The sequence below is a fragment of the Nerophis ophidion genome, linkage group LG21 (assembly GCF_033978795.1).
Source record: "Nerophis ophidion isolate RoL-2023_Sa linkage group LG21, RoL_Noph_v1.0, whole genome shotgun sequence".
NCBI classification, from domain to species: Eukaryota; Metazoa; Chordata; class Actinopteri; order Syngnathiformes; family Syngnathidae; genus Nerophis; species Nerophis ophidion.
The window spans coordinates 22328138-22355637 of NC_084631.1; the positions used below are offsets into that span (position 1 = coordinate 22328138).

At 38.0% G+C, this 27500-nt stretch overlaps 1 protein-coding gene across 4 annotated transcripts in view; it reads right to left on the minus strand.

The window, feature by feature from the left end:
• The window catches only part of LOC133539882 (ceramide synthase 2-like), a 54120-nt gene that overhangs the window by 9455 nt on the left and 17165 nt on the right, over positions 1–27500 (minus strand). For 2 of the 4 annotated variants that reach the window (XM_061882168.1, XM_061882170.1), the window contains exons 2-12: positions 25981–26157; positions 25735–25852; positions 19748–19866; positions 17290–17347; positions 17096–17146; positions 15477–15569; positions 9287–9415; positions 7369–7475; positions 4220–4373; positions 4064–4133; positions 745–837 (exon numbers count right to left, since the gene is read on the minus strand). In XM_061882168.1, coding sequence (XP_061738152.1) covers positions 745–837; positions 4064–4133; positions 4220–4373; positions 7369–7475; positions 9287–9415; positions 15477–15569; positions 17096–17146; positions 17290–17347; positions 19748–19866; positions 25735–25852; positions 25981–26156 — 1168 coding nt within the window. In that variant the 5' untranslated portion in view covers position 26157. Of the gene's footprint in view, positions 1–744; positions 838–4000; positions 4134–4219; positions 4374–7368; positions 7476–9286; positions 9416–15476; positions 15570–17095; positions 17147–17289; positions 17348–19747; positions 19867–25734; positions 25853–25980; positions 26158–27500 lie in introns of all 4 variants that reach the window. The other 2 variants (XM_061882167.1, XM_061882169.1) reach the window with 1 other exon arrangement.

Here is a 27500-nt window from a genome sequence, read left to right on the forward strand (position 1 = left end):
CTCCTCTCAAGTGCTCTGTTTATTGCAGTTCTGAGTGTTGCTGGGTCAGGTTTGGTTTTGAAATTGGATTTTATTGTTATGGTATTGCTGTGTATATTTTTGTTGGATTGATAAATAAATTTAAAAAAAAATCTATTTTTTAAAAATGAGAATCGATTCTGAATCGCACAACGTGAGAATCGCGATTCATATTCCAATCGATTTTTCCCCACACCCCTAATATATATATGTATATATATATATATATACACACCCACATACATTCACACACAGACACTGTACATATATACATTTTGTACATACATAGTGTACATACATATACAAAGACCAAGTAGAACGAACGATAAATTACGTTGACATTTACAAATACAGTATATAACTTTAGAAATAAAGACATTTACAGGACAATACAAATGTTGTCTCAAGTTGGACATGTCTGATTAATCTATTAACTTTGTCCAAGAATCTTTCCTTGATTCTTTGAAACATTGCAGACAGTAGCTCAATAAATTTAACCTAACAAGACAAGCAAGCCATGTGGTTTAATTTGAACACACACACTTCTAAACCTGCCAAATTCATGGCAACAGTAACTAATGTTAGTTACTGTTGCAGCTTTTTTTCAAAGCAAGTACAAGTTCGTCATCAGTACTATTTCTACATTATTGATTTTCTACAAACATTCACACTATAACCGCAAAAATAGTATATAATTTTTTTAAGTGTTTTAGATTTCTGACTTACCATGCATCCATTCTAGCAGCATGTAGTCCGGTTGACTCCTGGGTTCTTCCGGTCTGGGTTCCCATGTCCCGTGTTGGTCCTCTGGGCACTTCCCTATGTCAGTTACATAAGACTGATCAGCTTTTGCATACACCAGCGCACGCACGCACACACACGCACAGACAGACACACACACCTCAGGGAACATTACACTGCATCCCTGATAACATTGTATACGTGTGAACAGATTTATGCCCCTACAACTTGAAGGATAGTGGATACACACACTCATGCAAGATTCAAGGCGTGCACTTGAATGTTGCGGCCTCCTGTGTACCCGTAAAGCCCTTATTAATACTTGAGCAGGAATTCGATAAGTCTACACAGCTCACAAGTGAATCAAACACCACATACACTGTTCTCCCGGCTCATCCACGGCACCAATAGGGTTGCACGACATTCTAAACTGCTGTGCTACCAAACCAGGTGACATAAGGAGAAATTGAAGAATTTAAGCCAGGAGGAGGGTATGGAAAGCCAACATTGGACCGCAACTTGATAGGAAAGCAGCGTAGAAACTGACCCTGCAAAGAATAAAATGAAGTCTTGATGAAGTGTGAAGAGATTGGACATGACAATGCAAATAGCATTCAAGGCTTTTTAGGTTGCAAATAAATCAAAGTACCACGGAAGCAGAATGAACTAAAATTGGCTTTATTTTGAAAGAAGCAAAGCCTGCATAAGTTTCTTTTGAACATTAAACCAGTGAAAGAGGTGTTCTTGTGTTAAGTTTTACGGCACTCCATATTCGCAGGCAGCTTTCCTCCAACATCTTAAGTGTTTACTTTGCGAATTTGTGTCCATCCAGAGGGTGAAAGAGAACCAGGCTATGAATGTGCCTTGGAACAGGAAATAACTTTCCTAAACTGTTGGAATTAAGTATTTAAGACTACTGTAGCTTAGTCAAATTTACTTTACCCTTCAAGTTTCTTTAAAATCTTTTTGACTTGACTTCCAGTAAAACATATGTACTGGATATTCCATTAATATACTCAGTCTGATTTACATCCCAGCATCACATGACACAGACTAAAAACACTTGTTTTCATAAAGGCAAAACTCTTTGCAGGACGCAGGACTTGAGGTGTAAAGGAAAACAAGGCGAGTCGAGACCCAGAGTGCACATTTTTGTTGGGACACAAAATAGCACTTAGTGACAAAAAAAAGAAGTCCAAATGATAAAGGCACTTGTAAAATTTCTTTCTACACCTCTTTACAATGAAACAAATTAAGCTTTTCATTCAACATTCTTTTGACAAACAAAGAAAACACTGATGAAAGCCAATCTCTGGTGGATATTAAAGCACAGCGCAAAAACAAATCAGGACCCAATAGAGTCAGTCAATTACACTGGGATTGAAATGTAACACTGAATGTGGTTTGAGCCAAAGAAAAAGCCATAAAGTGCATCTTTGGTTCAAAAAAACACTGAAAAGAAATGTTACGGACGTGTCTCAACTTTTACAAACGACGGCTGCATACATGAAAACTGAAGGGTCATTTTGATACAATTTTGTACATTGAAGATGCTAAAATCAATCTAATGTAGCGTAGGTCACAATACATGCTAGGCTAACTGTACTCAGCTTAGCTTTGTGTTGCGAATTACTGTACTAGAGTTGAAGCCGCTTTTGTTGACGTCCCTGAGACTGACTCACCTTCTCGACTTAAGCAGTTGTCGACGTAAACTAAAACCGATACCCAAACTCGCCATTGCCTGCACACTTACTCACTTCTTAAGCAATGGGGTATTTCCTGTATTTGTCCATGCATTATTTTGTTGTATGTCTTGACCAAAAGTTTGGACACACCTTCTCATTTAATGTGTTTTCTTTTTTTTTCATGACTATTTACATTGTAGATTGTCACATCAAAACTATGAATCAACACAAAAAGAGGTGAAATAACTGAAGATATGTTTTATATTCCATTTTCTTCGAAATAGCCACCCGTTGCTCTGATTTCTGCTTCGCACACTCTTGGCATCCACTTGATGAGCTTCAAGAGGTAGTCGCCTGAAAGGGTTTTCACTTCACATGTGTCAATGTTTTGATGCCTTTAGTGACAATCTACAAGGAAAATAGTCATGAAAATAAAAGAAAACGCATTGAAATGAGGAGGTGTCCAAACTTTTGGCCTGGACTGTATGTGTGCGTGTTTTTAGCTGCTGTGGTAGAACCCAAGTTAATACTACTGTGTTTTTAGTTTAGGCTTATTTTGCACTGAAAAGGAAGTCACTGTGTGCACGTTTTGATGCTGCATTACTATAAAGAGTAGTAATGTAGCTTTTGTCTTAAGAAAGTAAACATTGAATTTTCACATGAACTTTGTGTCAACAGAAGCGGTCGACCATGTATGTGGAATTTAACTTAAGTGTACACTTTTGAGTATCAACACAGTTGATCGGGTCTTGAAGGGATGGTCGACACATGCGGGAAGTCAACACAAGCGGGTTGTACTATATCTAATGACATAGCTCATGAATAATGATTGTTTTTTGTAGAATACAGCCGCACTTTGGTCAAGTTTGTAAAAGTTTGAGTGACACTCAACTGTTTTTTCTCATTTAAATGGGAATTGAAAAGAAAAATCATATGAACTAAAAAAAATATAAATTGAAACATCAGCAAGACCAACATGTTAAAATGATTTTGGACCGTAAATGTGTTTTGTTTGGTATCAAGAAAGGCAAAAAAAAAAAAAAAATGACAACAAAACTGAATTGTTCCTCGGTTTAGACCATGGCAGCTCACCAAATGATAAACCCCCTTGACTAATTTTGCTCTGCGCATTACTGCAACTAACGCAAATGGTCCATACTAAGACAGTGTACTTGCCGAGAAAAATTGAGTAATTAGCCATAAGCCATTTGGTTTAAAGGCCACAGTGTCACATCAGAAACTGTTGCCCAGGGAAAGGAATGTCTGTCTGTCCAATCATCAGCAGCTCCAAAAAGACTTCCAGTGACAAGAAAAAGCTACAAGCAGTGTGGCAACAACAAAATGTGATTGGGTAATGACAAAAGACACCTTAGTACCAAAGGCACTTAATCATGATATGTTCTTTGTTCAATATAAGGTAAGGTAAGTGTGTGAGTGTGTGTGTGTGTGTGTTGCCTCTCTCCAAGCCACACTCCCGTTCTTTGCCTTCCAAGTGCCACTTGAAGGGCTCAGATTTTTGGCACAGTTGCTCTCACAGTCCACTCAGTCCATCTTACTGCGGTTGTTGTTGAGAGGAGCGTGACCGTTCTGCATGTGGCCATTTTTCATCCTTCTATTACCATTGCCACTACCGTCTTCTTCGTCAGACTCCGTCTCCTCTTTGTCGCTTCGCTCGTCCTCAACTATGCCCTGCAAACAGAAAACAAGACATGGTCGTCCACGTCTCACCTTCCTTTAATTGAGGTCGTTGGGTTTATAGAAGTGACGCTTCATACGTTGCCGGGGAGGAATTTGATGACCATGCGCAGGATGAGCACTGCCCAGAAGACGTGCAGAGCCAGCAGCAGTATCAATAGCCCGTTGAAGAAGTAGAAGCCAAAAAAGGGCTTGTAGAGGGTCAGAGGGTACACACACGTAGCGTGTAAAATGCTGCATAGGAAGACAAAGCAGAGCAGTGTTCATTAGAACCACCAAAGGCCCATAAGACAAGGCCAGCATTGTCAATAATTTGCTTATTGTCCGAGTGGAATTGTTTTTTTCTACCATATTACCTTGTTTATAATGTTTGTGTTACTTTCATACTGTGCGTTTCCCACTTATGCCTTCAGTGATGTCCGACTTCAATGATTACTTCTCAAAATACCATAATTGACGTCACCACATGATTATTGCTGGAGAAATACTATACAGGAACACATTTACGGCCTACTGAGCATTGACGCACATCAACAGTATAAAAACGGTTTATTTTCTGGCGCGTTTAAAAAATCGATTAAAACGCATCAGCAACTAAAAGATATACCGTAAATTTCTCTGCTTGGCTTATGCAACTTCCTGTCAATAAAGTTTGTTTCTAAGTACACACTTCTCACATTTATATTAACTGCCGTGACCACATGATGGCGACAAATATACATGTAACAATGCTAATAAAATGACTTTAATAACAAGAGTTTACAACTTTTAGTTGTAACAGAACAGCAACAGTCAACAACTGTGTTCTCAAATTAATCCGCTAACGATCCCGGTAAGTATCCAATCACAGGACGCGTAAATATCACGTTCAACTTTAGGCCATCCAGAAGGCCTTACTAACAACAGCTCGTGATCTGATTTGCTTTGGCAACTGCCTATCACTTTATGTCCCGTTCGCTTACAGTGCACGGACGCCTGCATTATTGATTTTAAAGTTGTCTGGCAGATTTCGTACAGCATGGCAACAAAAGAAAGCTGAATTCTGATTGGATACAACTAAAAACAACACCACTGGAACGAGCATAATATGACATTAAGAGAATATGAATACTTTTAAATCTGTAGGGAAAGTAAATAAAAACAATTTTTTATCTTTAATTATGATCATAATTTCTGGTTATTTTAGGTCAGCAGAGAAGGCCTTGCTGGCCCTGACGGCACACCATTGCTTTCATATACACATTCAATTTCTACTTGAAGTCCATGAAACAGTGTTTTTATCAACAATAATGTTTATTCTACAAAGGAAATAATTTTCAATGTTGTTTGTGCTTTTTTTGCAATAAAACTTGGTAAAAGATTTCAGTACAAGTACTTCTAGAAAACTTCGAGCCCATTTAAAAATAACGCAATAATAATGATAACCGTGATCATTTTGGTCAAAACAACCGCGATAAGACATTTTCATACTGTGACATCCGTAGTTACACCCTGGACTGATCAATCGCAGGGCACATAATTTGTAAGTTCTCACGGCATTGAGTCAATCACAATTGGACTGTTTAGATTGTCTTAAACCAGTGTTTCTTAACAATAGTGCCAGGACCCAGTGGTGGCCGCCAGCCTGTCTTAAGAGGGCCGCCTAAAAATATGTTTCTCAGCTGTGGTCCGAATGGGCTGCAGCGGTATTCAGTTGTTACACTTTTACACTACGTGTTGCAGTAATGATAAATCTCAAACAAACAGAAGTCTGGAGCTAATAAAGTCAAGAGAAGTTTCTGAAACGCAAATAAATTATCACTAAAGTGGTAAAGCTGTATTTTAATTTGTACTTTTATTTGATTGACGGTTTACTTAAGAAACATTTATTATCAATTACATAAATAAATGTCTGTACATGTATGTTTCATCAGTTAATTGTCCCTTCTTATGCTGTATATTTGGTACCTATTTTTTCTATCAGCCTGACCTGAGCCTAACGTTTATGTGTTAAATACTCTCAGTGAATGGTTTTATATCATTTGCAAAAGTTGTTAACCTGTAAGTAGGTTAAACATAATTATTGAATATGATGGAAATCAAGATTCAAGGGTCCACTCAAATATTGTTAATATTTGAGTGTACCCCGTGGCCCTTTATAGTGGAAAGGTTGGGCCCCGAGGTCAAAAAAGATTACATTTTCCCATTATTCCGAGAATGTTTTTAATCAGTTCATGCTCATAGACTGAGACAGCATTAGTCTATGAAAGTTTGCAGGATTTTTTCCCCCCCGCAAGCATGACAATTAGGGGTGTCCCAATCTGATATTGATATCGATCTGATATCAGCAAAAAAAAACAAGCATTGGCTGATACAAGGAGCATCTAAAATCTCTTATATAATCTCTGATACCAGCAGTCCTTCTGCCCCTTGTACAAAGCTGGACAGCCAGTCAACATCTACTGGGGAATGTCCTCCAATAAGCACATAAGTTTGATCTTTTCTTGTATGTTAGTCAAGTCATTTACAAAAGGTAAACATGGTAAGCTATAGGCTAGGACCTTGCAACTACTGTCCACAACAGCTAAGAACACAAGCTAGACATATATAACAATATTGCAGTCTACATTTGTCACTACAAGCAAGGATAACATTATTATAGTTGGATAGTACTTCCGAGTACAAAATCTTCAAGGCACAAATGTATTTGAAAGTATCCAGTAACAAACATGAAATGTTCTCAACTTCATAGTTTACTGTGTTCCCAAACCACAGATTACTACTTCACTTGTAACTATGTCCTGCAGCGGTTTCCATGTCCACCAACATATTTCTATTTGATCAAACATTTTCTGACATTTCACAATACAAAATGATAAAATAATGTACTTTAATGCCATTATGCTCTGTTTGATTAATTTTAATTGATCAACCTTTTCTAACATTCCACAGTAAAAATGTATGAAAATGTATGTGCTAGGATTCCTGCTGATATCGTATCGAATTATTATCGATATCAGATGGCCAACACTCAAGGCTCCAATATGGGTATCGTATTGGAAGTGAAAACATTGTATCAGTACACCTAATAATGTTTCAAAGCGTTGCCTTGATGACTATCGTACCTTTCAAAAATGTTCACTGCAAATGTTAATTGACAGTTGTTACACCGGTTTTCAGTCGTGACGAGGGCTGCGCCCAACAACTATTTTGGCTTGTGACTGACTCATTGTAAGAACAGGATCTTTACCAGAAAGGGAAAATGAAGAGGCGGGTGATGATGAAAACAACAGCAAAGACTGTGAAGATGCAGTTGCAGGTCCTTTTCCAACCTGCATAGTTGAACATCTTGGCTGACTGCAACAAAACACAAGTGTTACCATTTACATGTTTCCACCTCTAGGGGACGGGCACTACACATAAAACACGTTTTTAGACAGAGAAAAAGCTCAAAGACAGAATACGCCAAAGTGATGCCCCCCTTCAGTACAGTACAAAAAGCCTTTTTTTTTTTTTATATATATATATATTTTTTTAGAAAAGACCATTAACACAGCTGTCCTTTTCAAATATTAAAACAACAGTAAGACAGTAGCATTCATTCTGCAACTTTGTGTTGTCCCATTTGGTGTCTTAATGTATGTTTTTGCACCTTTTTTCAGATATTTTTTAACTGTCGTATTCAGTCTTAGAAATTATTTTAACGTACAATCCTCTGCATGCCACAAGTTTTCTTGTTGCATTGTACAAAGAAAGGCGGTCGCTGCAGTCAATCAAAGCAGTACCTAATGTCCAAAGGATGTCATGCAATGCTGAAAATCATCAATGTAGTTTACATCGGACTGGCTGACTGAAGTCGACATTATCAGTTGTCGATGTAACCCAAAATATCCACTGCTTGCCTGCTTGCACTTTTATCTTTTAACTTTTATCAATTTTATCTTTTGCTTGAGACGTCTAAAGAATCGCCGTTAAACACCTCCAACCAAGTTTTAACATATGTCATTTTACATGGATGCATTTTGTTAGTTGTGGAAAGGGGGATAAAATAACAGCTGAGATGTTTTACACGAGAAAGTATATTTGTCGAAGCTTTGAAGTTAGTAGCATTTCTCACCTTCCATGTTTTGATAAAGACATAACCGCATATCTATCGAACCCACATAAGCAACGAGAAGCCCTCAGAGTGCACAGACCTCACTCAGCCAGGCATTATTTTGAGCTTTATTGCTAACAAACAAACAAACCCCAGCATATCAAAGGTTAAATTACATTGCCAAGACAATGTACATCTCTTTTGTGCAATTGTCGCTTTCAAATAAGCTGCAGGAGTATTGACCATGTTTGTTCTAAAGCAAAATTAAATACACCGAGTAAACCCTCTTGTCAATCATCCCCTGTCTTTGTCTCTGTGAGTGAATGCAGCGAAGCTCACATACATGCACACAACAGAGAGAAAAAGAGAGAGGGGGAGAGAAAGAGAGAGAGAAGTTCTGCCTTGTAACGTAAATGTAATACAGTAAAAATAATTTGGATCACCCCCAAAATTTTTACTTTTCCCATTGCAGACATTTTGTTAAAGTTCCATCAAAATTCATCCATAACTTTTTGAGTTATGTTGCTAAATATTAGACAAAAACAAACCGACATACAGATTTTTAGAGAAACTACAAAATAAGTGGGCAATTTTTAGAATAAATAACATGGTGGACCAGGACTTAATTGGTCAACTGGTTCCACTGTAATAAATTAGGCTTGTCCTAAATAATTTTTTCAAAAATGTTGTTTTCCTCATTTGCTCCATTCAACTGGTCAACTGGTCCATTCTTCATACATAGTTACTGCAGGTTCCACAATTGGACATGTTGAGTTAATCATAAAATCCAAGCTCCATGTCAGTCACAGAGCTTTTTACACTTCCAAAGAAGAAAAAGTGTGTGCGTAAGAGTAACTTTGAATTTAGATAACACCTTTTGACCATCATCAGGGTTTTGAATGAAGTGTGATGCTGTGATGTGACATGATGGTGTTCGAATTAACTGCTTAAAAAAGAAGAAACATCTTGCTTCTTGTTATATAAAATTAAACATACTGAACAACAAACTTGTAGAATATGCCTTTGACCCATTAATGTAAATAATTAGCAAGATCTAATCTGGATGTAGTACCTCCATAAGATAGTCAGCTGCGTCGTGTACAACCATGATCAAAGTCCCGCCCCTGACATAGTTGACCAGCCAGGAGAAGCTGAGGAGGACGATGGTGGCAACATGGTGAACTATTTGCTCTTTAAAATCCTGCAGAGAGCAAACAAAATTGTGTGAGAAGAAAAACTTAGTGCTAATCGAATGCGCTGTAATGATCGACATACAAACATTATAAATCTTTTTTGACTTAGTAATGTGATTACAATGTTGGATACTCGTGTTAAATAATGCCAAAACATCAGGTTCATCCAATTTTGGATGCCTAGGTTCGCTGGGTTTTGCAGTCCGACTAGGTGACTTCAGAGCGAGGTGGACGTACTAAATACTCAGCAAGAGGGGGAGGAGCATCATGATGTGAGGAAACATACAAAAAAAGGACGACACAGAATCATTTTCATTTAATCTTGAGTTGTGCATTGTGACACAGACATGGGACATAAATTCTGCTTTTTTGTGCATAGTCTGAACAGATCGGCGAGTGTGCAGATGTACCTAATGATGTGACCGGGTAAATCCATACAATGTTCTGAGGTTTATTTTCGGTCATGTCTGGAAAAAAAATATTGATGACAGCGCAAAGATATATATTTAAACTGTACATTTTCAAAGGATAACTTTGATTATTTTGATTATTATTTCATTTGCAATCTGGGAACGCCTACGGAATTGTACACGATGCAGACAAACTATCCATCCATCCATTTTCTAGTGTTTGTCCCTTTTGGGTTTGCAGGGGGTGCTGGAGCCTATCTCAGCTGCATTCGGGCATAGGGCGGGGTACACCCTGGAAAAGTCGTCACAAAAAAAAAACATTTCTTAATTTGTCTTGTGGAGCCAAATTTATAACAAAGCATATTCAATAAGCATTATCTGTACCACGAAGAAGTGTTTTAAATTTGTATTAAAATCATTATAGGACCCTTCAACAAAACGGTTGCAAAACATGTTACAACACTATGGCATTCAGGAAAACCACAGAGGGCCCCAGTTACCGCTTGTCAAACTAGCATCAAAGCTCTTAGTGCCTCTTTATATGTAGCATATATAGCATATTAACTATCACCTGCATGAGGAATAGGAGATAAAATCTTATTCACCTCATGATAATCACAATTTATTAACAACTATTTACTCATGAGAACTTTATTGACTATTAGTTTGTATGACAAATTAAGCACAGGAAGAGAACTACAAGTGTGTTTGAAATTGCTATGAAAAAACTATTACAAAAGCTCTCTTTCATTTTACTCCTTTTCAGACATGCTATAATGACTAAGTGGAAATATGCAACGTACCAAATTGTAACTGTACGCATGTTTGAAATAAATTCAAACCATAACCACATAGACCTTGATGGTTACTGTCGATATAAATTTAACTGTGTTAGTGTAAATACTCTGCGATGAGGTGGCGACTTGTCCAGGGTGTACCCCGCCTTCCGCCCGATTGTAGCTGAGATAGGCGCCAGCGCCCCCCGCGACCCCAAAAAAGGGAATAAGCGGTAGAAAATGGATGGATAGTGTAAATACTGCTTGTTCACTGGGTTTTAGTGGTAGATAAATTATACTTTTACCATTAGTACGATGGGTTAGTGGTCAAACGAGGCAAAGTCTGTGGCATTAGAATTTTGTTTTATGAAATTATTCACCACATGGTCTTAGACTAGTCACTTGTTTTTGACATTTGCCCAATTTACGAGCTTGTCGTTAGAACAGATTATATTACCCACTAAAATCTATTACCCCTTTTGGTTTTAGCCTTGGTTATTCTGATACCATGGACATGTGTTTATGGATTATGTGAAATTACCATGGCAATGGACACAACCCAGCAAAACCCGGTTACTTAGAGGTTTAAGGGTAACTACAGTATGATCATTTTAATCTATAGTCAACACACTTTCAATATGGTCTGGATAATACGTATTAGATATTGCTGTGTATAAATTATGCTCCAAAGACACATTTTTAACCCACTTTCTGCATTTGTCTGCTAACGGTTAGCGTGTGGAGGTGATAGCTTTCGATTGCAAATGAAACCCTCCACGCCCCACCCTATACATAGGTATCAGAATTCATCTTTTTCAAAAGGATATTGTTAAAATATATTTAAGACAAACATCCATCCGTTTCCCACTGTTTGTACCGATAGAAACTTTAACAGTATATAGATTAATCAGTCACATCATTAGGTACACCTGCCCACTCTCGGATCAACAGAGCCACATATAAAAGCTGCTTTTACTAACATTTATGCCATTGAATGTTGTATGTCGGTGGTACTGTGCACATTAGGGTTGTCCCGATCCGATATTTGGATCGGATCGGCCGCCGATATTTGCCAAAAAATACGAATCGGCAAGGCAATGGAAAATGCCGATCCAGATCCAGTTTTTAAAAAAGTTCCGGTCCGTGTTTTTCAACGCACCGATTTAAATAATACATTACACTTTTCTGCTGCTCTCTAATTTTCGTTTCGTATTTTCCAGCACACCTTCAACACATCCACAGGGTTGTGTCGTAACCGTTAAGACGGCCATGTGAATTAAAAGTTACCGGTAAAAATGTCAGCTCTGTGGGATTATTTTACCCTACAAAACGAAAAAGATGAAGAGGTGGAGTGCAAAACATGCCAAAATAAAGTCAAGCGTGGTGGTAAATTTGTAAGACATTTTAATGACTCTTGAGAGTGAGAGGCTTTTTGAACACAGCCTCACTCATCATTGATGAACACAGCAGGCTGACACCTGAGCATCTTGAAACGCTCGTCTTTGTTAGAAAGAATCTCCCCATTATGCTCAGACTTCAATTGTTTGCCCCCCCCCTGACTCGGGCAAACAATTGAAGGGAGTGTGTAGATATTTTATTTAATGTTTTATTTTTTTAAGTTTACACTTGTTCAAGAGCAAGTATTGATGCTGAGTTATAGACATTTTATCCCACTCAGATTGTTTGTGTGTTTTGCTTTTTTTAATATTAATTTTTTTGTATTGTTAGGTCCGTCAGTGCTAAATATTATAAACGTATCACTTTCCTCGGGCACTGTTCCCCTAGTATTCAAAAAAGCGGTTATTCATCCTCTTCTTAAAAGACCTAACCTCGATCCTGACCTCATGGTAAACTACCGACCGGTGTCTTACCTTCCCTTTATTTCAAAAACCCTCGAAAAAATTGTTGCGGAGCATTTAAATGAACACTTAGCGTCTAACAATCCATGTGAAACCTTTCAACCCGGTTTCAGGGCAAATCACTCCACGGAGACAGCCCTCGCAAAAATGACTAAGGATCTATTGCTAACGATGGATTCTGATGCGTCATCTATGTTGCTGCTCCTCGATCTTAGCGCTGCTTTCGATACCGTCGATCATAATATTTTATTAGAACGTATCAAAACACGAATTGGTATGTCAGACTCAGCCCTGTCATGGTTTAACTCTTATCTTACTGATTGCAGTGCGTCTCCCATAACAATGTGACCTCGGACTACGTTAAGGTAACGTGTGGAGTTCCCCAGGGTTCGGTCCTTGGCCCTGCACTCTTCAGCATCTACATGCGGCCGCTAGGTGACATCATACGCAAATACGGTATTAGCTTTCACTGTTATGCTGATGACACCCAACTCTACATGCCCCTAAAGCGGACCAACACGCCGGATTGTAGTCAGCTGGAGGCGTGTCTTAATGAAATTAAACAATGGATGTCCGCTAACTTTTTGCAACTCAACGCCAAAAAAACGGAAATGCTTATTATCGGTCCTGCTAGACACCGACCTCTATTTAATGATACAACTCTAACATTTGACAACCAAACAATTAAACAAGGCGACACGGTAAAGAATCTGGGTGTTATCTTTGACCCAACTCTCTCCTTTGAGTCACACATTAAAAGCGTTACTAAAACGGCCTTTTTTCATCTCCGTAATATCGCTAAAATTCGCTCCATTCTGTCCACTAAAGACACTGAGATCATTATCCATGCGTTTGTTACGTCTCGTCTCGATTACTGTAACGTATTATTTTCGGGTCTCCCCATGTCTAGCATTAAAAGATTACAGTTGGTACAAAATGCGGCTGCTAGACTTTTGACAAGAACAAGAAAGTTTGATCACATTACGCCTGTACTGGCTCACCTGCACTGGCTTCCTGTGCACTTAATATGTGACTAAGGTTTTACTACTTACGTATAAAATACTACACGGTCTAGCTCCATCCTAGCTTGCCGATTGTATTGTACCATATGTCCCGGCAAGAAATCTGCGTTCAAAGGACTCCGGCTTATTAGTGATTCCCAAAGCCCAAAAAAAGTCTGTGGGCTATAGAGCGTTTTCATTTCGGGCTCCAATACTCTGGAATGCCCTCCCGGTAAAAGTTTGAGATGCCACCTCAGTAGAAGCATTTAAGTCTCACCTTAAAACTCATTTGTATACTCTAGCCTTTAAATAGACTCCCTTTTTAGACCAGTTGATCTGCCGTTTCTTTTCTTTTTCTCCTATGTCCCACTCTCCCTTGTGGAGGGGGTCCGGTCCGATCCGGTGGCCATGTACTGCTCGCCTGTGTATCGGCTGGGGACATCTCTGCGCTGCTGATCCGCCTCCGCTTGGGATGTTTTCCTGCGGGCTCCGCTGTGAACGGGACTCTCGCTTGTGTGTTGGATCCGCTTTGGACTGGACTCTTGCGACTGTGTTGGATCCATTATGGATTGAACTTTCACAATATCCTGTTAAGACCCGCTCGACATCCATTGCTTTCCTCCTCTCTAAGGTTCTCATAGTCATCATTGTCACCGACGTCCCACTGGGTGTGAGTTTTCCTTGCCCTTATGTGGGCCTACCGAGGATGTCATAGTGGTTTGTGCAGCCCTTTGAGACACTAGTGATTTAGGGCTATATAAGTAAACATTGATTGATTGATTGAATAATGTTTACAGCATTATTTGCACTTTATACTGTTCACTTTTTTACTGTTTAATGATGCCATTTCTGTTTATCATGTATAATTTTGTCTATTTTGTGTTTATCCTTGAATACCAACCATTGTGTAATATTCAAACTCACCTAATTCAGCTGGCTAGTTGTTGTCAAGAGTACTAAAACCCTTTTCAACATGAATCTGACAACTAAGTAGGCTAAAAAACATCAAACTTTAATACATTTCTTGGATAGGCCAGTATCAGTATCGGATCTGAAGTGCAAAAACAACAACGGTATCGGATCGGAAGTGCAAAAACCTGGATCGGGACATCCCTAGTGCAGTTGCCACAATTGGATGAAAATAATAATTTATCCTACTTCTATTGTTTCATCAAACCAAGGAGTAATGTTGCTGTCTTTTTCCATCTGAGTTTAGTGGCTAATCCAATTTCGCAGTGCTTCATCTTGACAAAAACTGTGCTTTGTAAAATGTTATAGACCAACTTTTTAAACAAAATATTTCTCTTTTGAAGACATCAGAATTGTCGGGATGTCATGAGATGAGAAGAAATGACAAAAGAAAAGTTGCATCAAACCGTCTCACAGCCTGAAGCACAGGAGGAGGCTGGCTGACAGTATATAATAGAAATGCCCACAAAAGGACTGTTAAGGACTGCAAAAAACACAGTGTTCAGAGGCATCGTGCACTGCCCAAATGCATGATTTGACACTTAGGCATTGATTAACATGAACATCCAACATTTTAACAATATTTTAGTCAGAAAAGTGGAAAATCATCGTAGGTCCCTTTAAAGTTAGTATTATGCAATGCAAAGTGGTGTTTGTCACCAAAATATGAATTTATTGGGTAATTCGAAGATACCATCACAAGATTACACATTTACAGAGTTTCATATACCAAAAACAGGAGGATTCTGTTTTATTAGTGCACTTGAGTTGATGGCAATGATAAACCACAGATTTGATGTCAAACTTAAACATGGATACTTTTGTTTTTTTTGCCCTGTATGCAAAAATGGCTAAGCTGTCAGCATCACGGGACTTTTTCCATCACTGCTCGCTTCAGTCACACATTAACCCACTTAGCACCTTGTGAAACACACCATCAGCAATGAAGGTATAAGTGAAATTGAACATGTTTGACGCTCTAAATGTCAACACTAACAAGTCAAACTTTTTGGTTTGATGGCAAGTAAACATTTAGACTGCCCACACGGCTTACCTTACGTTTGACATCTGATGCAACGCTCACAATCAGGGACACATAGAAGCCCAGTTCAGTCATGTAGTACCAGTATTGAGACTGTAATATTGGCTGCGGGGAAAAATAAATATTCAATGTTATGCATTGAAGAAAAAAAATGTTGCATATAATAAAGGCTGGCCAAAAAGAGCTCCTAACAAAAATCATACGTGTTCTACAGCGGACATTTTTTTTTTGGTTCATTTCTTATGTCAGTTACAAAAATAAGTAACTCCGTAACGCAAAACACAAATTTGAAATTTTAAGTTATTGCTAAGTCGAAGAAGCTGGCACTTTCAGGCAATAAAAATGCGGTGAACCTGGACATAATGAGTTGGTTGCCTTAAAGCCGGTTAAAAGTTAAAGTACCACGGAGAGTCACACACACTAGGTGTGGCGAAATTACCGTCTCTATTAGACTCATCCCCTGGGAGGTGAGGGGAGCAGTGAGCAGCAGCGGTGGCAGCGCTCGGGAATCTTTTTGGTGATTTATCCTGTCAAAAGAAACGGCTTTTACTGTACACTTAAAAAAATGTGGAAGCATATAAAATGTACATCCATTTCCCAAACTACTTAGGAATGTTTGCCCATGTTTGGATGTTGAAATATTTAAGTAGGGCAAAACACTCCCTTTTGTCACACATGAATGTTTTTGTCATAAACACGGTAGACCGTGATCTGTTTGTGTTGCTGCTGTGAGTAGTTGCTCTACGCAAACACCCAGCCACCACTAGCTCAGATTAAAAAAGGAGGGTTATGTATAAAAGCGGGGTTTGGCATTGAAAAACAAAATAAAATCTAATCACGCAATTAGGGATGTGTACTTTAAGCAATACGGTACCAATTCCCCATACCTGGTAATCGATACCAATACTCATCGGTTACAGTTTTTGCCTTTTTCGGTACTTTTGTGTTTGTTGTGTTATGTTAATTTAATGGTATAACACTTCTGAGTCTCATTTGCACGTATAGTATAGACTTTGCATCCAGTTCCAATTACAAGGCTTTCGATGGCAGTAATATATCTGCTAAAGCTTGTGGCCGTAGCAAGGAAGTAGTCTTTGCCTTTGAGCTAAATTGGCAGTCTTGTATTTTGTTGAGCTCTACAAGTGTTTAAACTGTAAATAGTGTACTTGTAACATGCATTTAAGTTGTAGTTTTGAATACCAAATTTGGAGGTGTTGAAATTACTTTGTAAAATCGCTAATGTCAATCCCCTGTTGATTAGCATTGAGCTAGCGCATTTTTAAAAAGTTGAGCCTTACTTTTGCTTTGTTTGCATGGAGAAATGAAACAATTTATACAGACAATCCGGCTGAGTTTGCTCTGTTAGTTTCCCTGCCAAGTGCCTGAGCTGGTGCAGAGTCTGCAACCCGACGTGATGTCATGTGCAACAAAAGGCAACGCAATATGTTACCGTTTGACTTTATGTGAATCTGTACCCGGTAGTACCAACAGAATACGGTCGTTGCCAATTAAAGTGGCAAATTCGGTACCCATCCTTACAAGCTTTTGACTTGCTGTGTCGACCCTTAAGTGGAAAAGCCATAAAAGACAACGAAATGACAAAGTTACAGCATGATGTAGAGTAAGCATACCATTTTGGGGAAGTTATCCCACATTCTCGTCATATCATAGAACCATGGTTTCTAAGATAAAAGACAAGTGTTAACATTTTTTACATTGAAAAGTCTGTCAATGAGACTCCACTTTAATAAAAATAAATATGTTGTACCTGCTGTCATTGACAGGATTTCATATGTGTTATGTTTTATTCTTTACTTTGACTTACATCAATAAGGGTTGCCAGGCCAGCGAAGAAAGCAAGCAAGTAAAAGGTGAATCTCCAACTGTAAAGAGAAAATGTTTACAAAAAAAACATTGAAGTCAGACATTATTTGAATATTAAGTTCTATGTTCCGTGCATCTTTATAAACTTTATTTTACTTGACACCATGCGAGACACTAGTCTCCCAACTACACTTTTTATCAAAAAACAAGATTTTATTCAAAGTCACAAACCCTCTATAGCAGTTGGATTTGCCTGACTTTTGTGCAGGCAATTTGGGTCACACACAATGAAAGACACTGTGAGTAGTTGTCTATATTTGCCCTATAACCCGCTGCCTGACCACGGCTCAGAAAATCAGTAGAGACTCCTCCCACCCCCACCAAGGACTGTTTTCACTGCTGGACTCTGGAAAGAGGTTCCGCAACCTCCGTAGCAGAACCTCCAGGTTCCGAAACAGCTTCTTCCTTCAGTCCATGAGACTCTTGAACGCATCATAATAATACCCTCAATTCCCCCCAAAAAAGTATTAACTCGTTGGACTATGAACACAATATAAAATACATCCATAAACGTGCATGCATATGCAAAAGTGCATTATATTTATCTGTACAGTAATCTACTTACATCTGCACCTTCTTTTGCAAATGCAAAAACTCTGCACCTTATTGTTCTTTTATTCTGCACTACAACGAGCTAATGCAATGAAATTTTGTTCTTATCTGTACTGTAAAGTTCAAACTTGAATGACAATACAGAAGTGTAAGTCTTTCTCTCCAAGTCTCCATAATTGACTGGTGACCAGGTCAGAGTGTAGTCCACCTTTCATCCAGAGACAGATAGGAAAGGCTCCAGTTTTTCTGCGACCCTGAACGGGGTAAGCAGTAGAAAATGGCTGGATGATTCCATTTGACTGTACTAACAAACAGCCTTGTACAAACAGCCTCAGACCTTTATTTGCACGTGGCAAACAAGAGAAACAGAAGCATTAGGCAGTTCGGGAAAAAAAGTACAGGAACACTTGGAACACTCCAAACTTGCAACAATATGAAAAGCTTATGGTGCGCATATTAAGAGTAAAGTTATATTTACAGTGGATAGAAAAATTGTTCATATTCATTGAAATGTTCCACACTTTGTAACGTTACAACTCCCAAGCACATGTTTTCCTTCAACTTCGCAATTTTTGACCCCTTTTGTGTTGGACTTTCAACATAAAATCTTTATATATTCAGAGTAATATGCAAGGTGTGAAAATAGCTTCACGCCAACATTTCTATTCCCACTTACACCAAAATGTATTCTTGATGTGCGCAATAAGGTGGAAAATGCACAGCATCTGCACAGAATCGTTTTAGTCGAATCAGATTTGTTAGATTTTGCCTATTGTCAACAATCAGTCCACTCTGGCATTTTTTTTCAAACTATGCAAAATATCTTTTTTCTTACTTGTTGGCACCTGTTTTTATGTATTTTGAATCCCCAACTCACGAGATGTTAAGACACTTTTGCCTCTTTGCAAACAAGCCACTGAGATTTTGAGACTTTAGTGACATATTTTGCCTTAGTTACATGAGCAGATATCTCCTATACTGTATGGTCAAGTTTTTTTCCAAAGAGCTTTGCACGTGTTCGCCATATACAGTATATTCCATCCATCCATCCATTTTCTACCGCTTATTCCCTTTTGGGGTCGCGGGGGGCGCTGGCGCCTATCTCAGCTACAATCGGGCGGAAGGCGGGGTACACCTTGGACAAGTCGCCACCTCATCGCAGGGCATACAGTATATTACAATTTTAAAATTGGTCCGTACATGACCATGCATGCTAAAATCCTCCATGATTGCCATTTCTTGTACAAAGTAGCGTATAGTTCTTATTTCTCCAAAAAAGGCTAAAACAGTCTGATTAAAAAAAAGATATAGAGATTGGATAGTTTAGTGAGGACTTCAGCATTGGTGCAACACGGGGGATTGGGCCAGCCGGAGGCACGTGACAAACTCCGTGTCTGAGAGTAGTACGTCACAACGAGCGGCCGTTTGACATGTTAAAAATCCAACACGAATCGTAAAAGATTCTCGCATGCAGACAATAAAAGATGTGGGAGTTCAAAACACAGGCAGCTGTTTTTAGACACGACACACCAGGAAACGGCGACCGCTCTAAGGAAGGCTGAGCTAACAAACAAAACTGTAAGCAGGAAAAGGTTATCTCTTACTCTCAAAAATGTATTTGTCTGCACACAATCTTTTTTCCAGTATTTAAAGAAGATTAAATTTATTTTAATGAAGGCAATCGATCTGTCCTCTCAACTCACCCGCAGTACGGTACTCAAGTCGTCTCCCTCCAATGTAGGAAAGGGCTTTAATGCCCAAAGTTAAACTATTTTGATTATATGAAATGCACCTTTGTGATTGATTTAAAACGCAAATTGTGTGGCATACACAAAATGTATAGCTACCTGGCTTCTTGAAACTTCTTTATCTTGCTGGGACGATCCTGGTTCCTCCGCTGCCTGAACCATCGCTGGACTTGTTGAACTGAGCAGCTTGTTTGTTTACTTAGCTTTTCTAAAGAGCTCTGAGAACAAATGAAAGAAAATAAGAAATTATTGGACTTTTAACAATCAAGTGACAATAGTGAGCCTATTTGTTATATATATGTACAGTAAATATATATATATATATATATATATTTTTTTTTTGTTTCTATTTAAAGGGGCAATGGTTACACTAGGCCTGGGCGATATATTGATTTTATCAATATATTCAAGTTTTTTGTTGCAGACGATTTCAAAATAAAAAATCTATTTTTTTTTTATCTTGCACTGACATACGTTTTGTCCCTCTGTAGCTTGCACTGTCCCCTTTCTTCCTTGGCGGCTTAGGTTGCACAACATGGCTAACGCTAACGGGATCGAGAGGTTTGTTCAAAAGAAAAGAAAAGTGTTGTCAGCATTATGGTTTAGCGGCAACAGGCGTGGAACAAATGATTGCATGCTGCAATGTCAGTCTCAAAAAGGCATCTGAACAACAAACTTGTTCCAGCATCTGAAAGTACCGAAGCATCTAGTCGAGTGCGAAAAACACAACTCTTTACGAGGCAAACAAGAGGCACCAACAAACAAACTCCTGGCTAAAAATGTACCTTACTACGGTGGAATCATTTACAGTACGTATGTATGATGATGCCATGTATGATGAGAAAGAAGCACAATGCATAGAGTGATCACTATTGAAGTTGCTCTGCGTGAATGAAAAAGGCTGCGTTTACTGTCTACTTACTGAAACAACTATAGTCCTCTCAATATTTTACATCAATATTTATCTGGATGCAATGTATAATACTACACTTTTATTCATATAAGTATGTTATAGAGGTCAAAAAAATTTAAGTTTGCACTTTTTTGATCACAATATTGGAGATTGCTTATTTGCATGCAAAATCACTCAATGTCAATCAATCAATCAATGTTTATTTATATAGCCCAAAATCACAAGTGTCTCAAAGGGCCGCACAAGCCTCAACGACATCCGCGCTTCAGATTCTTAAACGTGCAATGCTGCATTCATTTTTGTTAACAGAAGTATTCTATTCAAGAAGTGTTGCTTCCCAAGGGAAGCACTTAATTTTATTTGAAAATGATTCCATACAAAGTACAACTTATATCAGCTCTAAAAGATATACAAAAAATATATACAAATTTGTATTCTGCTAGGAGTAAAATGCAGTGTATGCAGTTTCATTTCAAACTACGAGTTTTCAGAAAAACGTGTTTTGACATATCGCTGTCATTTGCATTCAAAGGTTTCTTGAAAAAAGTATGGGGGAAAAAACATTTGGAAAAAAATCAGAAATCCAATTTTTTGTGAAAAAAAAAAAACAAAATTCAAATTTTTTGTAAAAAAAATCAAGGAGCTTATTTCTAGGCCATATTGTCAAAGCCTAAGATACGCAGCTGCAGAGTGGCCGCTAAATTTTAGAACATACAGCAAGTATTGTATCCAGTCCACTTTCTGCTAAGGGCATGTAAATGACGCCCCCACGTTACACACCACATTATGTTTGTTGTCCGCTCATGACATCGATCTGGCAAAATGTAATGACAGTGGAACCTCAATTTACAACCCCCTCAAACCCTGATTGTTTCATCCAACTGTTGTGTGCCTTTTTACATACATTTGTCAAGTTTTGTTAGCTCAAAATAAGTCCAAAGAAAGCACTGCCTACTCTCCCCCAGACACACGCAGCAGACAAATAAAGTGTATTTTATTTTATTCCTAATTATTGTCGCAACCTGGCTGGTAAAGTTCAAGAGTTTTGTGACAACATGTGTGTGGATGTGGCGGGTGCATAGGGAAAGACTGTTAACCTGTTGTTTCTTTTGCTTTGTTAATAAATAGAAAGTCAATACAGCCCCCCTAAATATACAGACTGTACAGCATTTTATGTGTGTTCATATTGTACAAACATGGGGGGTAGCACATCAGTCATCTACTCTTAGCAAATTACATTTTTTTGGTAGCATTCACTACTTTGTTGGCTAGAAGACTCATTATGTTAAATTGGAAGGCAACAGCGCCTCCTTGACACACCTGCTGAATTAAAGATGTTCTGTATTTTCTCAAAGTGCAGAAAAATAGGTTGTTCTGTGAAGTTTCAGGAACTACAATATGGGTTTCCTAAAATATGTACACCTCAAACCAGGCAACACCCAAGACACAGACTTGGTGCATCCAAAACCGGACACCCGACAACCACAAAAACAATCTGGTGTATGCTATCCAGTGTAATGATGAATGCACGGATTCATATATTGGGGAAACTACACAACCAATAAGCCGACGCATGGTACAGCATAGATGAACAAACTCTTCAGGCCAAGACTCAGCTGTCTACTTGCAACCTTAGGGAGAAACAGCACTGAGAACAACAATGTACAGATTCTGTACAGGGAGGACGAATGGTACGAAAGAGGAGTGAGGGAAGCCATCTATGTCAAGGTTGAAAAACCATCCCTGAACAGAGGAGGTGGTCTACCACACCACCTGTCTCCCACATACAACACTGTCCTTTTAACCATTCCTAAAAGATATTGCAATTTTGCCTCCGAAGGTGACTAGAATGTCATTTGTGCAGTTTGTCTACAACAGAATGGAATACTTATGCGTGGGATTGTGACTATTTTGGACAGGTAGTAGTCGATCGACAGCAATCGTGCTGTCACACAATATTTCAATGCTAACGAGGGGAATTTCCACTTCAACGACGGTCAATCGCTTTGACGGTTAAGATTGCTCGTTTGCATTAAAACAGTTTTTTTTTTCTCACTACGATCGGGCGAAATCATCCTTGCCCAGGCACACCCTCCTGGTTTTTGGGATATAAATATTTGGCGTTTTGGCACCAACCGTTGGACTTGATCTGACCAATGTTTGTGTATGAGCACCAACTGACGAAACCTACACGGATGAGCGGCAAAACGTCTTCCTAGAAAACCAAGCAGTCCAGTTGCAAACGATTGAATGCCCTGAGATGACAACGGCCTGGAGGAATGAGAACCTTCTTTGGTATAAAATATGTAAAAGACTTATCTCAAATTTAACCCTGATTTAAAAGTAATTGAAAGGTAGATAATTGAGGAGCTTTTTGTCTGCTTTTGTGTATTGCTGCACCATGTTGGGGAGATTTTTTCCCTATTTTATTATTTAAATTAATTTTTCATATAATTTTTGTGGGTTGCTTGTTTGGGAGAGAAAATAAAAACATTTGACATGTGTTTATTTGACTGTGTCTGTCAAAATAATATGTCAATAATAATAAACAAATGTATTTAAAAAAAGTCCAAAGATTTACTGAAATATAGACTTTGGCTGAAGCTGGAATGTTTATGTTGTTTCTTACAGAGAATTTTTCTTCAATATACAACATTTTCAACTTACGCAGCTTGTTAGCTTGTTCAAGAACCACTTAAGTTTGTAAATCTAGATTCCACTGTAATTGTTATCGATCATTAAATGTATAGCTTATGGTAATCAAGGTTGCTTCTCTTAGAATGTTTTTGTCTAAGTGCATGTGCTCTGGGCACGCACCTGTGTACTAGACAGTTGTAAGTGACAGCTATGAGGACCAGTCATCTTATTCTGGCCAAATGACAATTTGCATTAAGTTTAATTTGTAGTAATCTGTTATTTTAAACAACTAATGGTAAAATATGATAGCCGGCGGTGTTCATTTGGGCAGGGTGATAGAACGATATCAATATGTGTTGCGACAGACACATATTCATTTTCAATATTAATTAAAAATGCATTCCATTCCACAGAACTTTCCATATATATATATAAATATATTTATATATATATATATATATATATATATATACATATATATATATATTTTTTTTTTTTTTCTTTGTCAGAAAATGACGAAAGTTGGTAAGGAAAATTGGTTGCACGAATAAGGGCACTTGCACTCTCTGGTTACTGAGCAATGCAGGAAGAGACTACTGCTTAGTGGGAGTGACACACTAGCAGCCATTCTGGTAACAATTATTATTAGGTTCAGTTGCAAAATCTTTTTTTTTCTCGCAGTTGATTCCCTGCCTTCCGCCCGATTGTAGCTGAGATAGGCGCCAGCGCCCCCCGCGACCCCGACAGGGAATAAGCGGTAGAAAATGGATGGATGGATGATTCTTTCCATTGAGTGAAAAGAGAAACTTAAAATGAGTGCTCCAGAGACCAGAGAATTTGTCAATAAAACAGACCACGACGCTCATCAAGATTATTATCACACTACTTTCACCGCGCTCACCCTTGAGCACAGCTGGCACTAAACCTGTAGAAAATAGTTTTTCACTGTTTACATTTTACACTATTTTGTTAAACTGTATAAAGTATTTCTTCTGTATTCCTTATATCTGTATATCCTTAATTTAAATAGGTTATTGTCAAGTCTTCAATGTGATTTTAGAATTTTGTTTACATTTACAGTTTTCATGGTTGTGTTGACATTTCTTTCCCTTCTTCCTTGATAGCTGAGGGAATTATAATCAGAGGAATGCTACATTTTAAATAAAAATGTTTACATTTAATATATTTTTCTCCATGTCCTTGTTTTTGATAGGTCATAAAACATATAATCATTGATATTAACCAATATAAAACACTTATATAGTGATACAGTTTTCAACCATATCCCTAGCCCTAGTGTTCAACCTTACATTTTGTGTTGTTTACCAAAATGTTATTTTGAGCTATTGACATACAGCAGCTTTAATTATTCATTATAGAACATGATTTTCCCTTAATCTAATTGATTGTGGCGCGCCGCCACATCATTTTCATTACTGCTACACCTTGAAGATAATTTTAGTTTTTTTACTTGAAAACAAATTAAATATAATATAATTGTTGTAGCCACCAGAAGAAAATCACACTAACTCCGACACTATTTTTAACTTTTATTGGCAATCTTATGATGACATACAGCACAATTCCGACAGTTTTAACTCCCGTGCCAACACTTTCTCTCGTGAGTCCTCTCTTCCCACAACGCACAACAACCTTCCTCATTACAGCCAATAACCTTTCAGGCACGGACGGTGTGTTTGCAAACATGGGAAAAAACTGACATCAAATCCAGACCACACGAACATAAAACAAAATTATCTGTTCGTTACAGTATGAATTAATACATATAGCCTATTATTTACACACTATTGACAAGTGATGTAGCTAAAACCCGACCACAGGAGAAATTATTTGAATCACAGAAAAGGGCTCTACCAAAACAGGATGTACACAAAATGCATGCCATTGAGACAGTCTGGAGCGTTGTCAGCATGTCTGCAATGTGGACACAATTTTTTAAATATTGCAGATATACCCGCGAACAGCTATCTACAAAATGAGCAAATATTAAGAGGACAGTGACGGCTTTTAAGAAGAGAAAGTCCAACTAGAGCGACAGAACCAAGCAAGTGTTATGTCATGATCATCGTGGGACAGCGACATCGTGGGACAGATGTTAAGAGTCTCTAAACACGAGTACATTTTATAATAAAACCAGAATAAGTTGCTAAATTTGTTGCTAGTTATTTTTAGTTTAAAAAAGTCATTAAAAGTCTGTTAACAATTGAACAAATCCCAAAGTTGTACAAAAACCAGCATCAATCAAAAATATTGCAAAATGATATACATTTTAATACTAATAACAGATTTCTTTTAAATGTATGTATACATTTTTTGAGCCTCTTTAAGAATTATCATATCATCGTAGCAAATTATGCAAATTACTCGATGATGTTATGGTGACCGCGCCAATAACCACCACATAATCTGGCAGTTTAGAGTTAACCCTGTTGAACAATGCAACATGTGGCTTTGTCTCTATATATTCAAGTCACTGCAATATTTATTACCAAGGTGTGTGGCTATTTCATTTTACCTGTGTGGGGTGCTTGGATATGTTGCAGAAATAGGCCTCCAGCGTGGAATTCAAAGGAGGAAAAACACGTCTCTTGTCACTCACACCCAACACAGATGCCAGAGGAATTGCTACCCACCTGAAAAGAAACAACAGATAGGGTGGATATACTGTTTAAATAATGTACACATAAAAAACAATTTGAAATTATGATGCTAACTTGAATTATCAGGCAAATGGCGGTCATAAATAGTGACGATTACTTGCCTTTCAAAAAGCGGTCTAATGACCAGAAAACAGATAGCAATGGGGATGAAAGCCCAGAGATCCGGAGCGTGAGGTAAGACGATGTCATCTTTGGGGTCATTGAAGTCGGCCCAACCATGGCCTTCAGGAAACCAAATCCAGTCTGCCCATAGACACTTATTTAGCCACGATAACATCCTGAATATTCAAAAACAGAAAATTATTAATGGGTGGTATTCATGTTAATCCTTCCTTGAATGGCATAAAACGGGCAATAATTACACAAATGGCCAAAGTCCAAACATGCATAATATACTTTGGAATCAAAAATAACAATGAACGAATTAAAACATACAAAACACATACACAGACTACATAAAACATTTTTATTAATATGGACGAATGCATGCTTCTGATATAATTTTGATAAAAATGGTTAAAATTGAGACTGCCCAGCTTTAAATGTGACAGACAAAATTATCTGCTCCCTAATGCAGCTAAAAATGTTAATGTGTATTTATTTAATGACAAATCCATTGTTTTAATTGAAAACTCGTTGGACGGGAAAGTACAAACTTTAGTTTCATCTGAGATACCCTGGAGGAAGTGAATCATTTCCCTTTGCAGCACGTATAGTAAACATTACACGTGGCAGGTTTACAACTTTAAACAGTTCAAACTGCTTTAGACGCACTTTAATCTGATGGTCACGTCATGCATGTCTCCAAATATAAAACATGTAACTAGGGATGGTTACCAAATTCAGTACTTTTATAGGCACAGACCAAATTCCATTGCAGTGTTCTTCCCTTAAACCATTGGATCATGGCAGTGCGCCATGGCAAAATATTAGCAGACACACTTTAAAAAAATGTTTTTATACGTAACAAATTAATGTAATATAATAATATAATGTATTGTAGCCTCTAGGACGAGGGCCGGCAACCCGCGGCTCTAGAGCCGCATGCGGTTCTTTAGCGCCGCCCTAGTGGCTCTCTGGAGCTTTTTCAAAAATGTATGAAAAATGAAAAAACGTTAGGGAAAAAGAATATAAAAATATATAATTTTTGTTTTAAAATATTTTCGGTCAGAGGACAAACATGACACAAACCTCCCTAATTGTTATAAAGCACACTGTTTTTATTAAACATGCTTCACTGTTTAATAAACATTCATTTTGGCGGTCCTTGAACTCACCGTAGTTTGTTTACATCTATAACTTTCTCCGACGTGTTTTATGCCACTTCTTTTTCAGTCTCATTTTGTCCACCAAACTTTTAACGTTGTGCGTTGTGAGTTTTGTTGACGTTATTGACTTGTCTGGAGTGCTAATCACACATATTTGGTCACTGCATGACTGCAAGCTAATCGATGCTAACATGCTATTTAGGCTAGCTGTATGTACATATTGCATCATTATTCCTCATTTGAAGCTATATTTGAGCCTATTTGGTTTCCTTTAAGTCCTCCTAATTCAATGTATATCTCATGACACTATCTGTATGTAATATGGCTTTTATTTTTTTGTGGCTCCAGACATA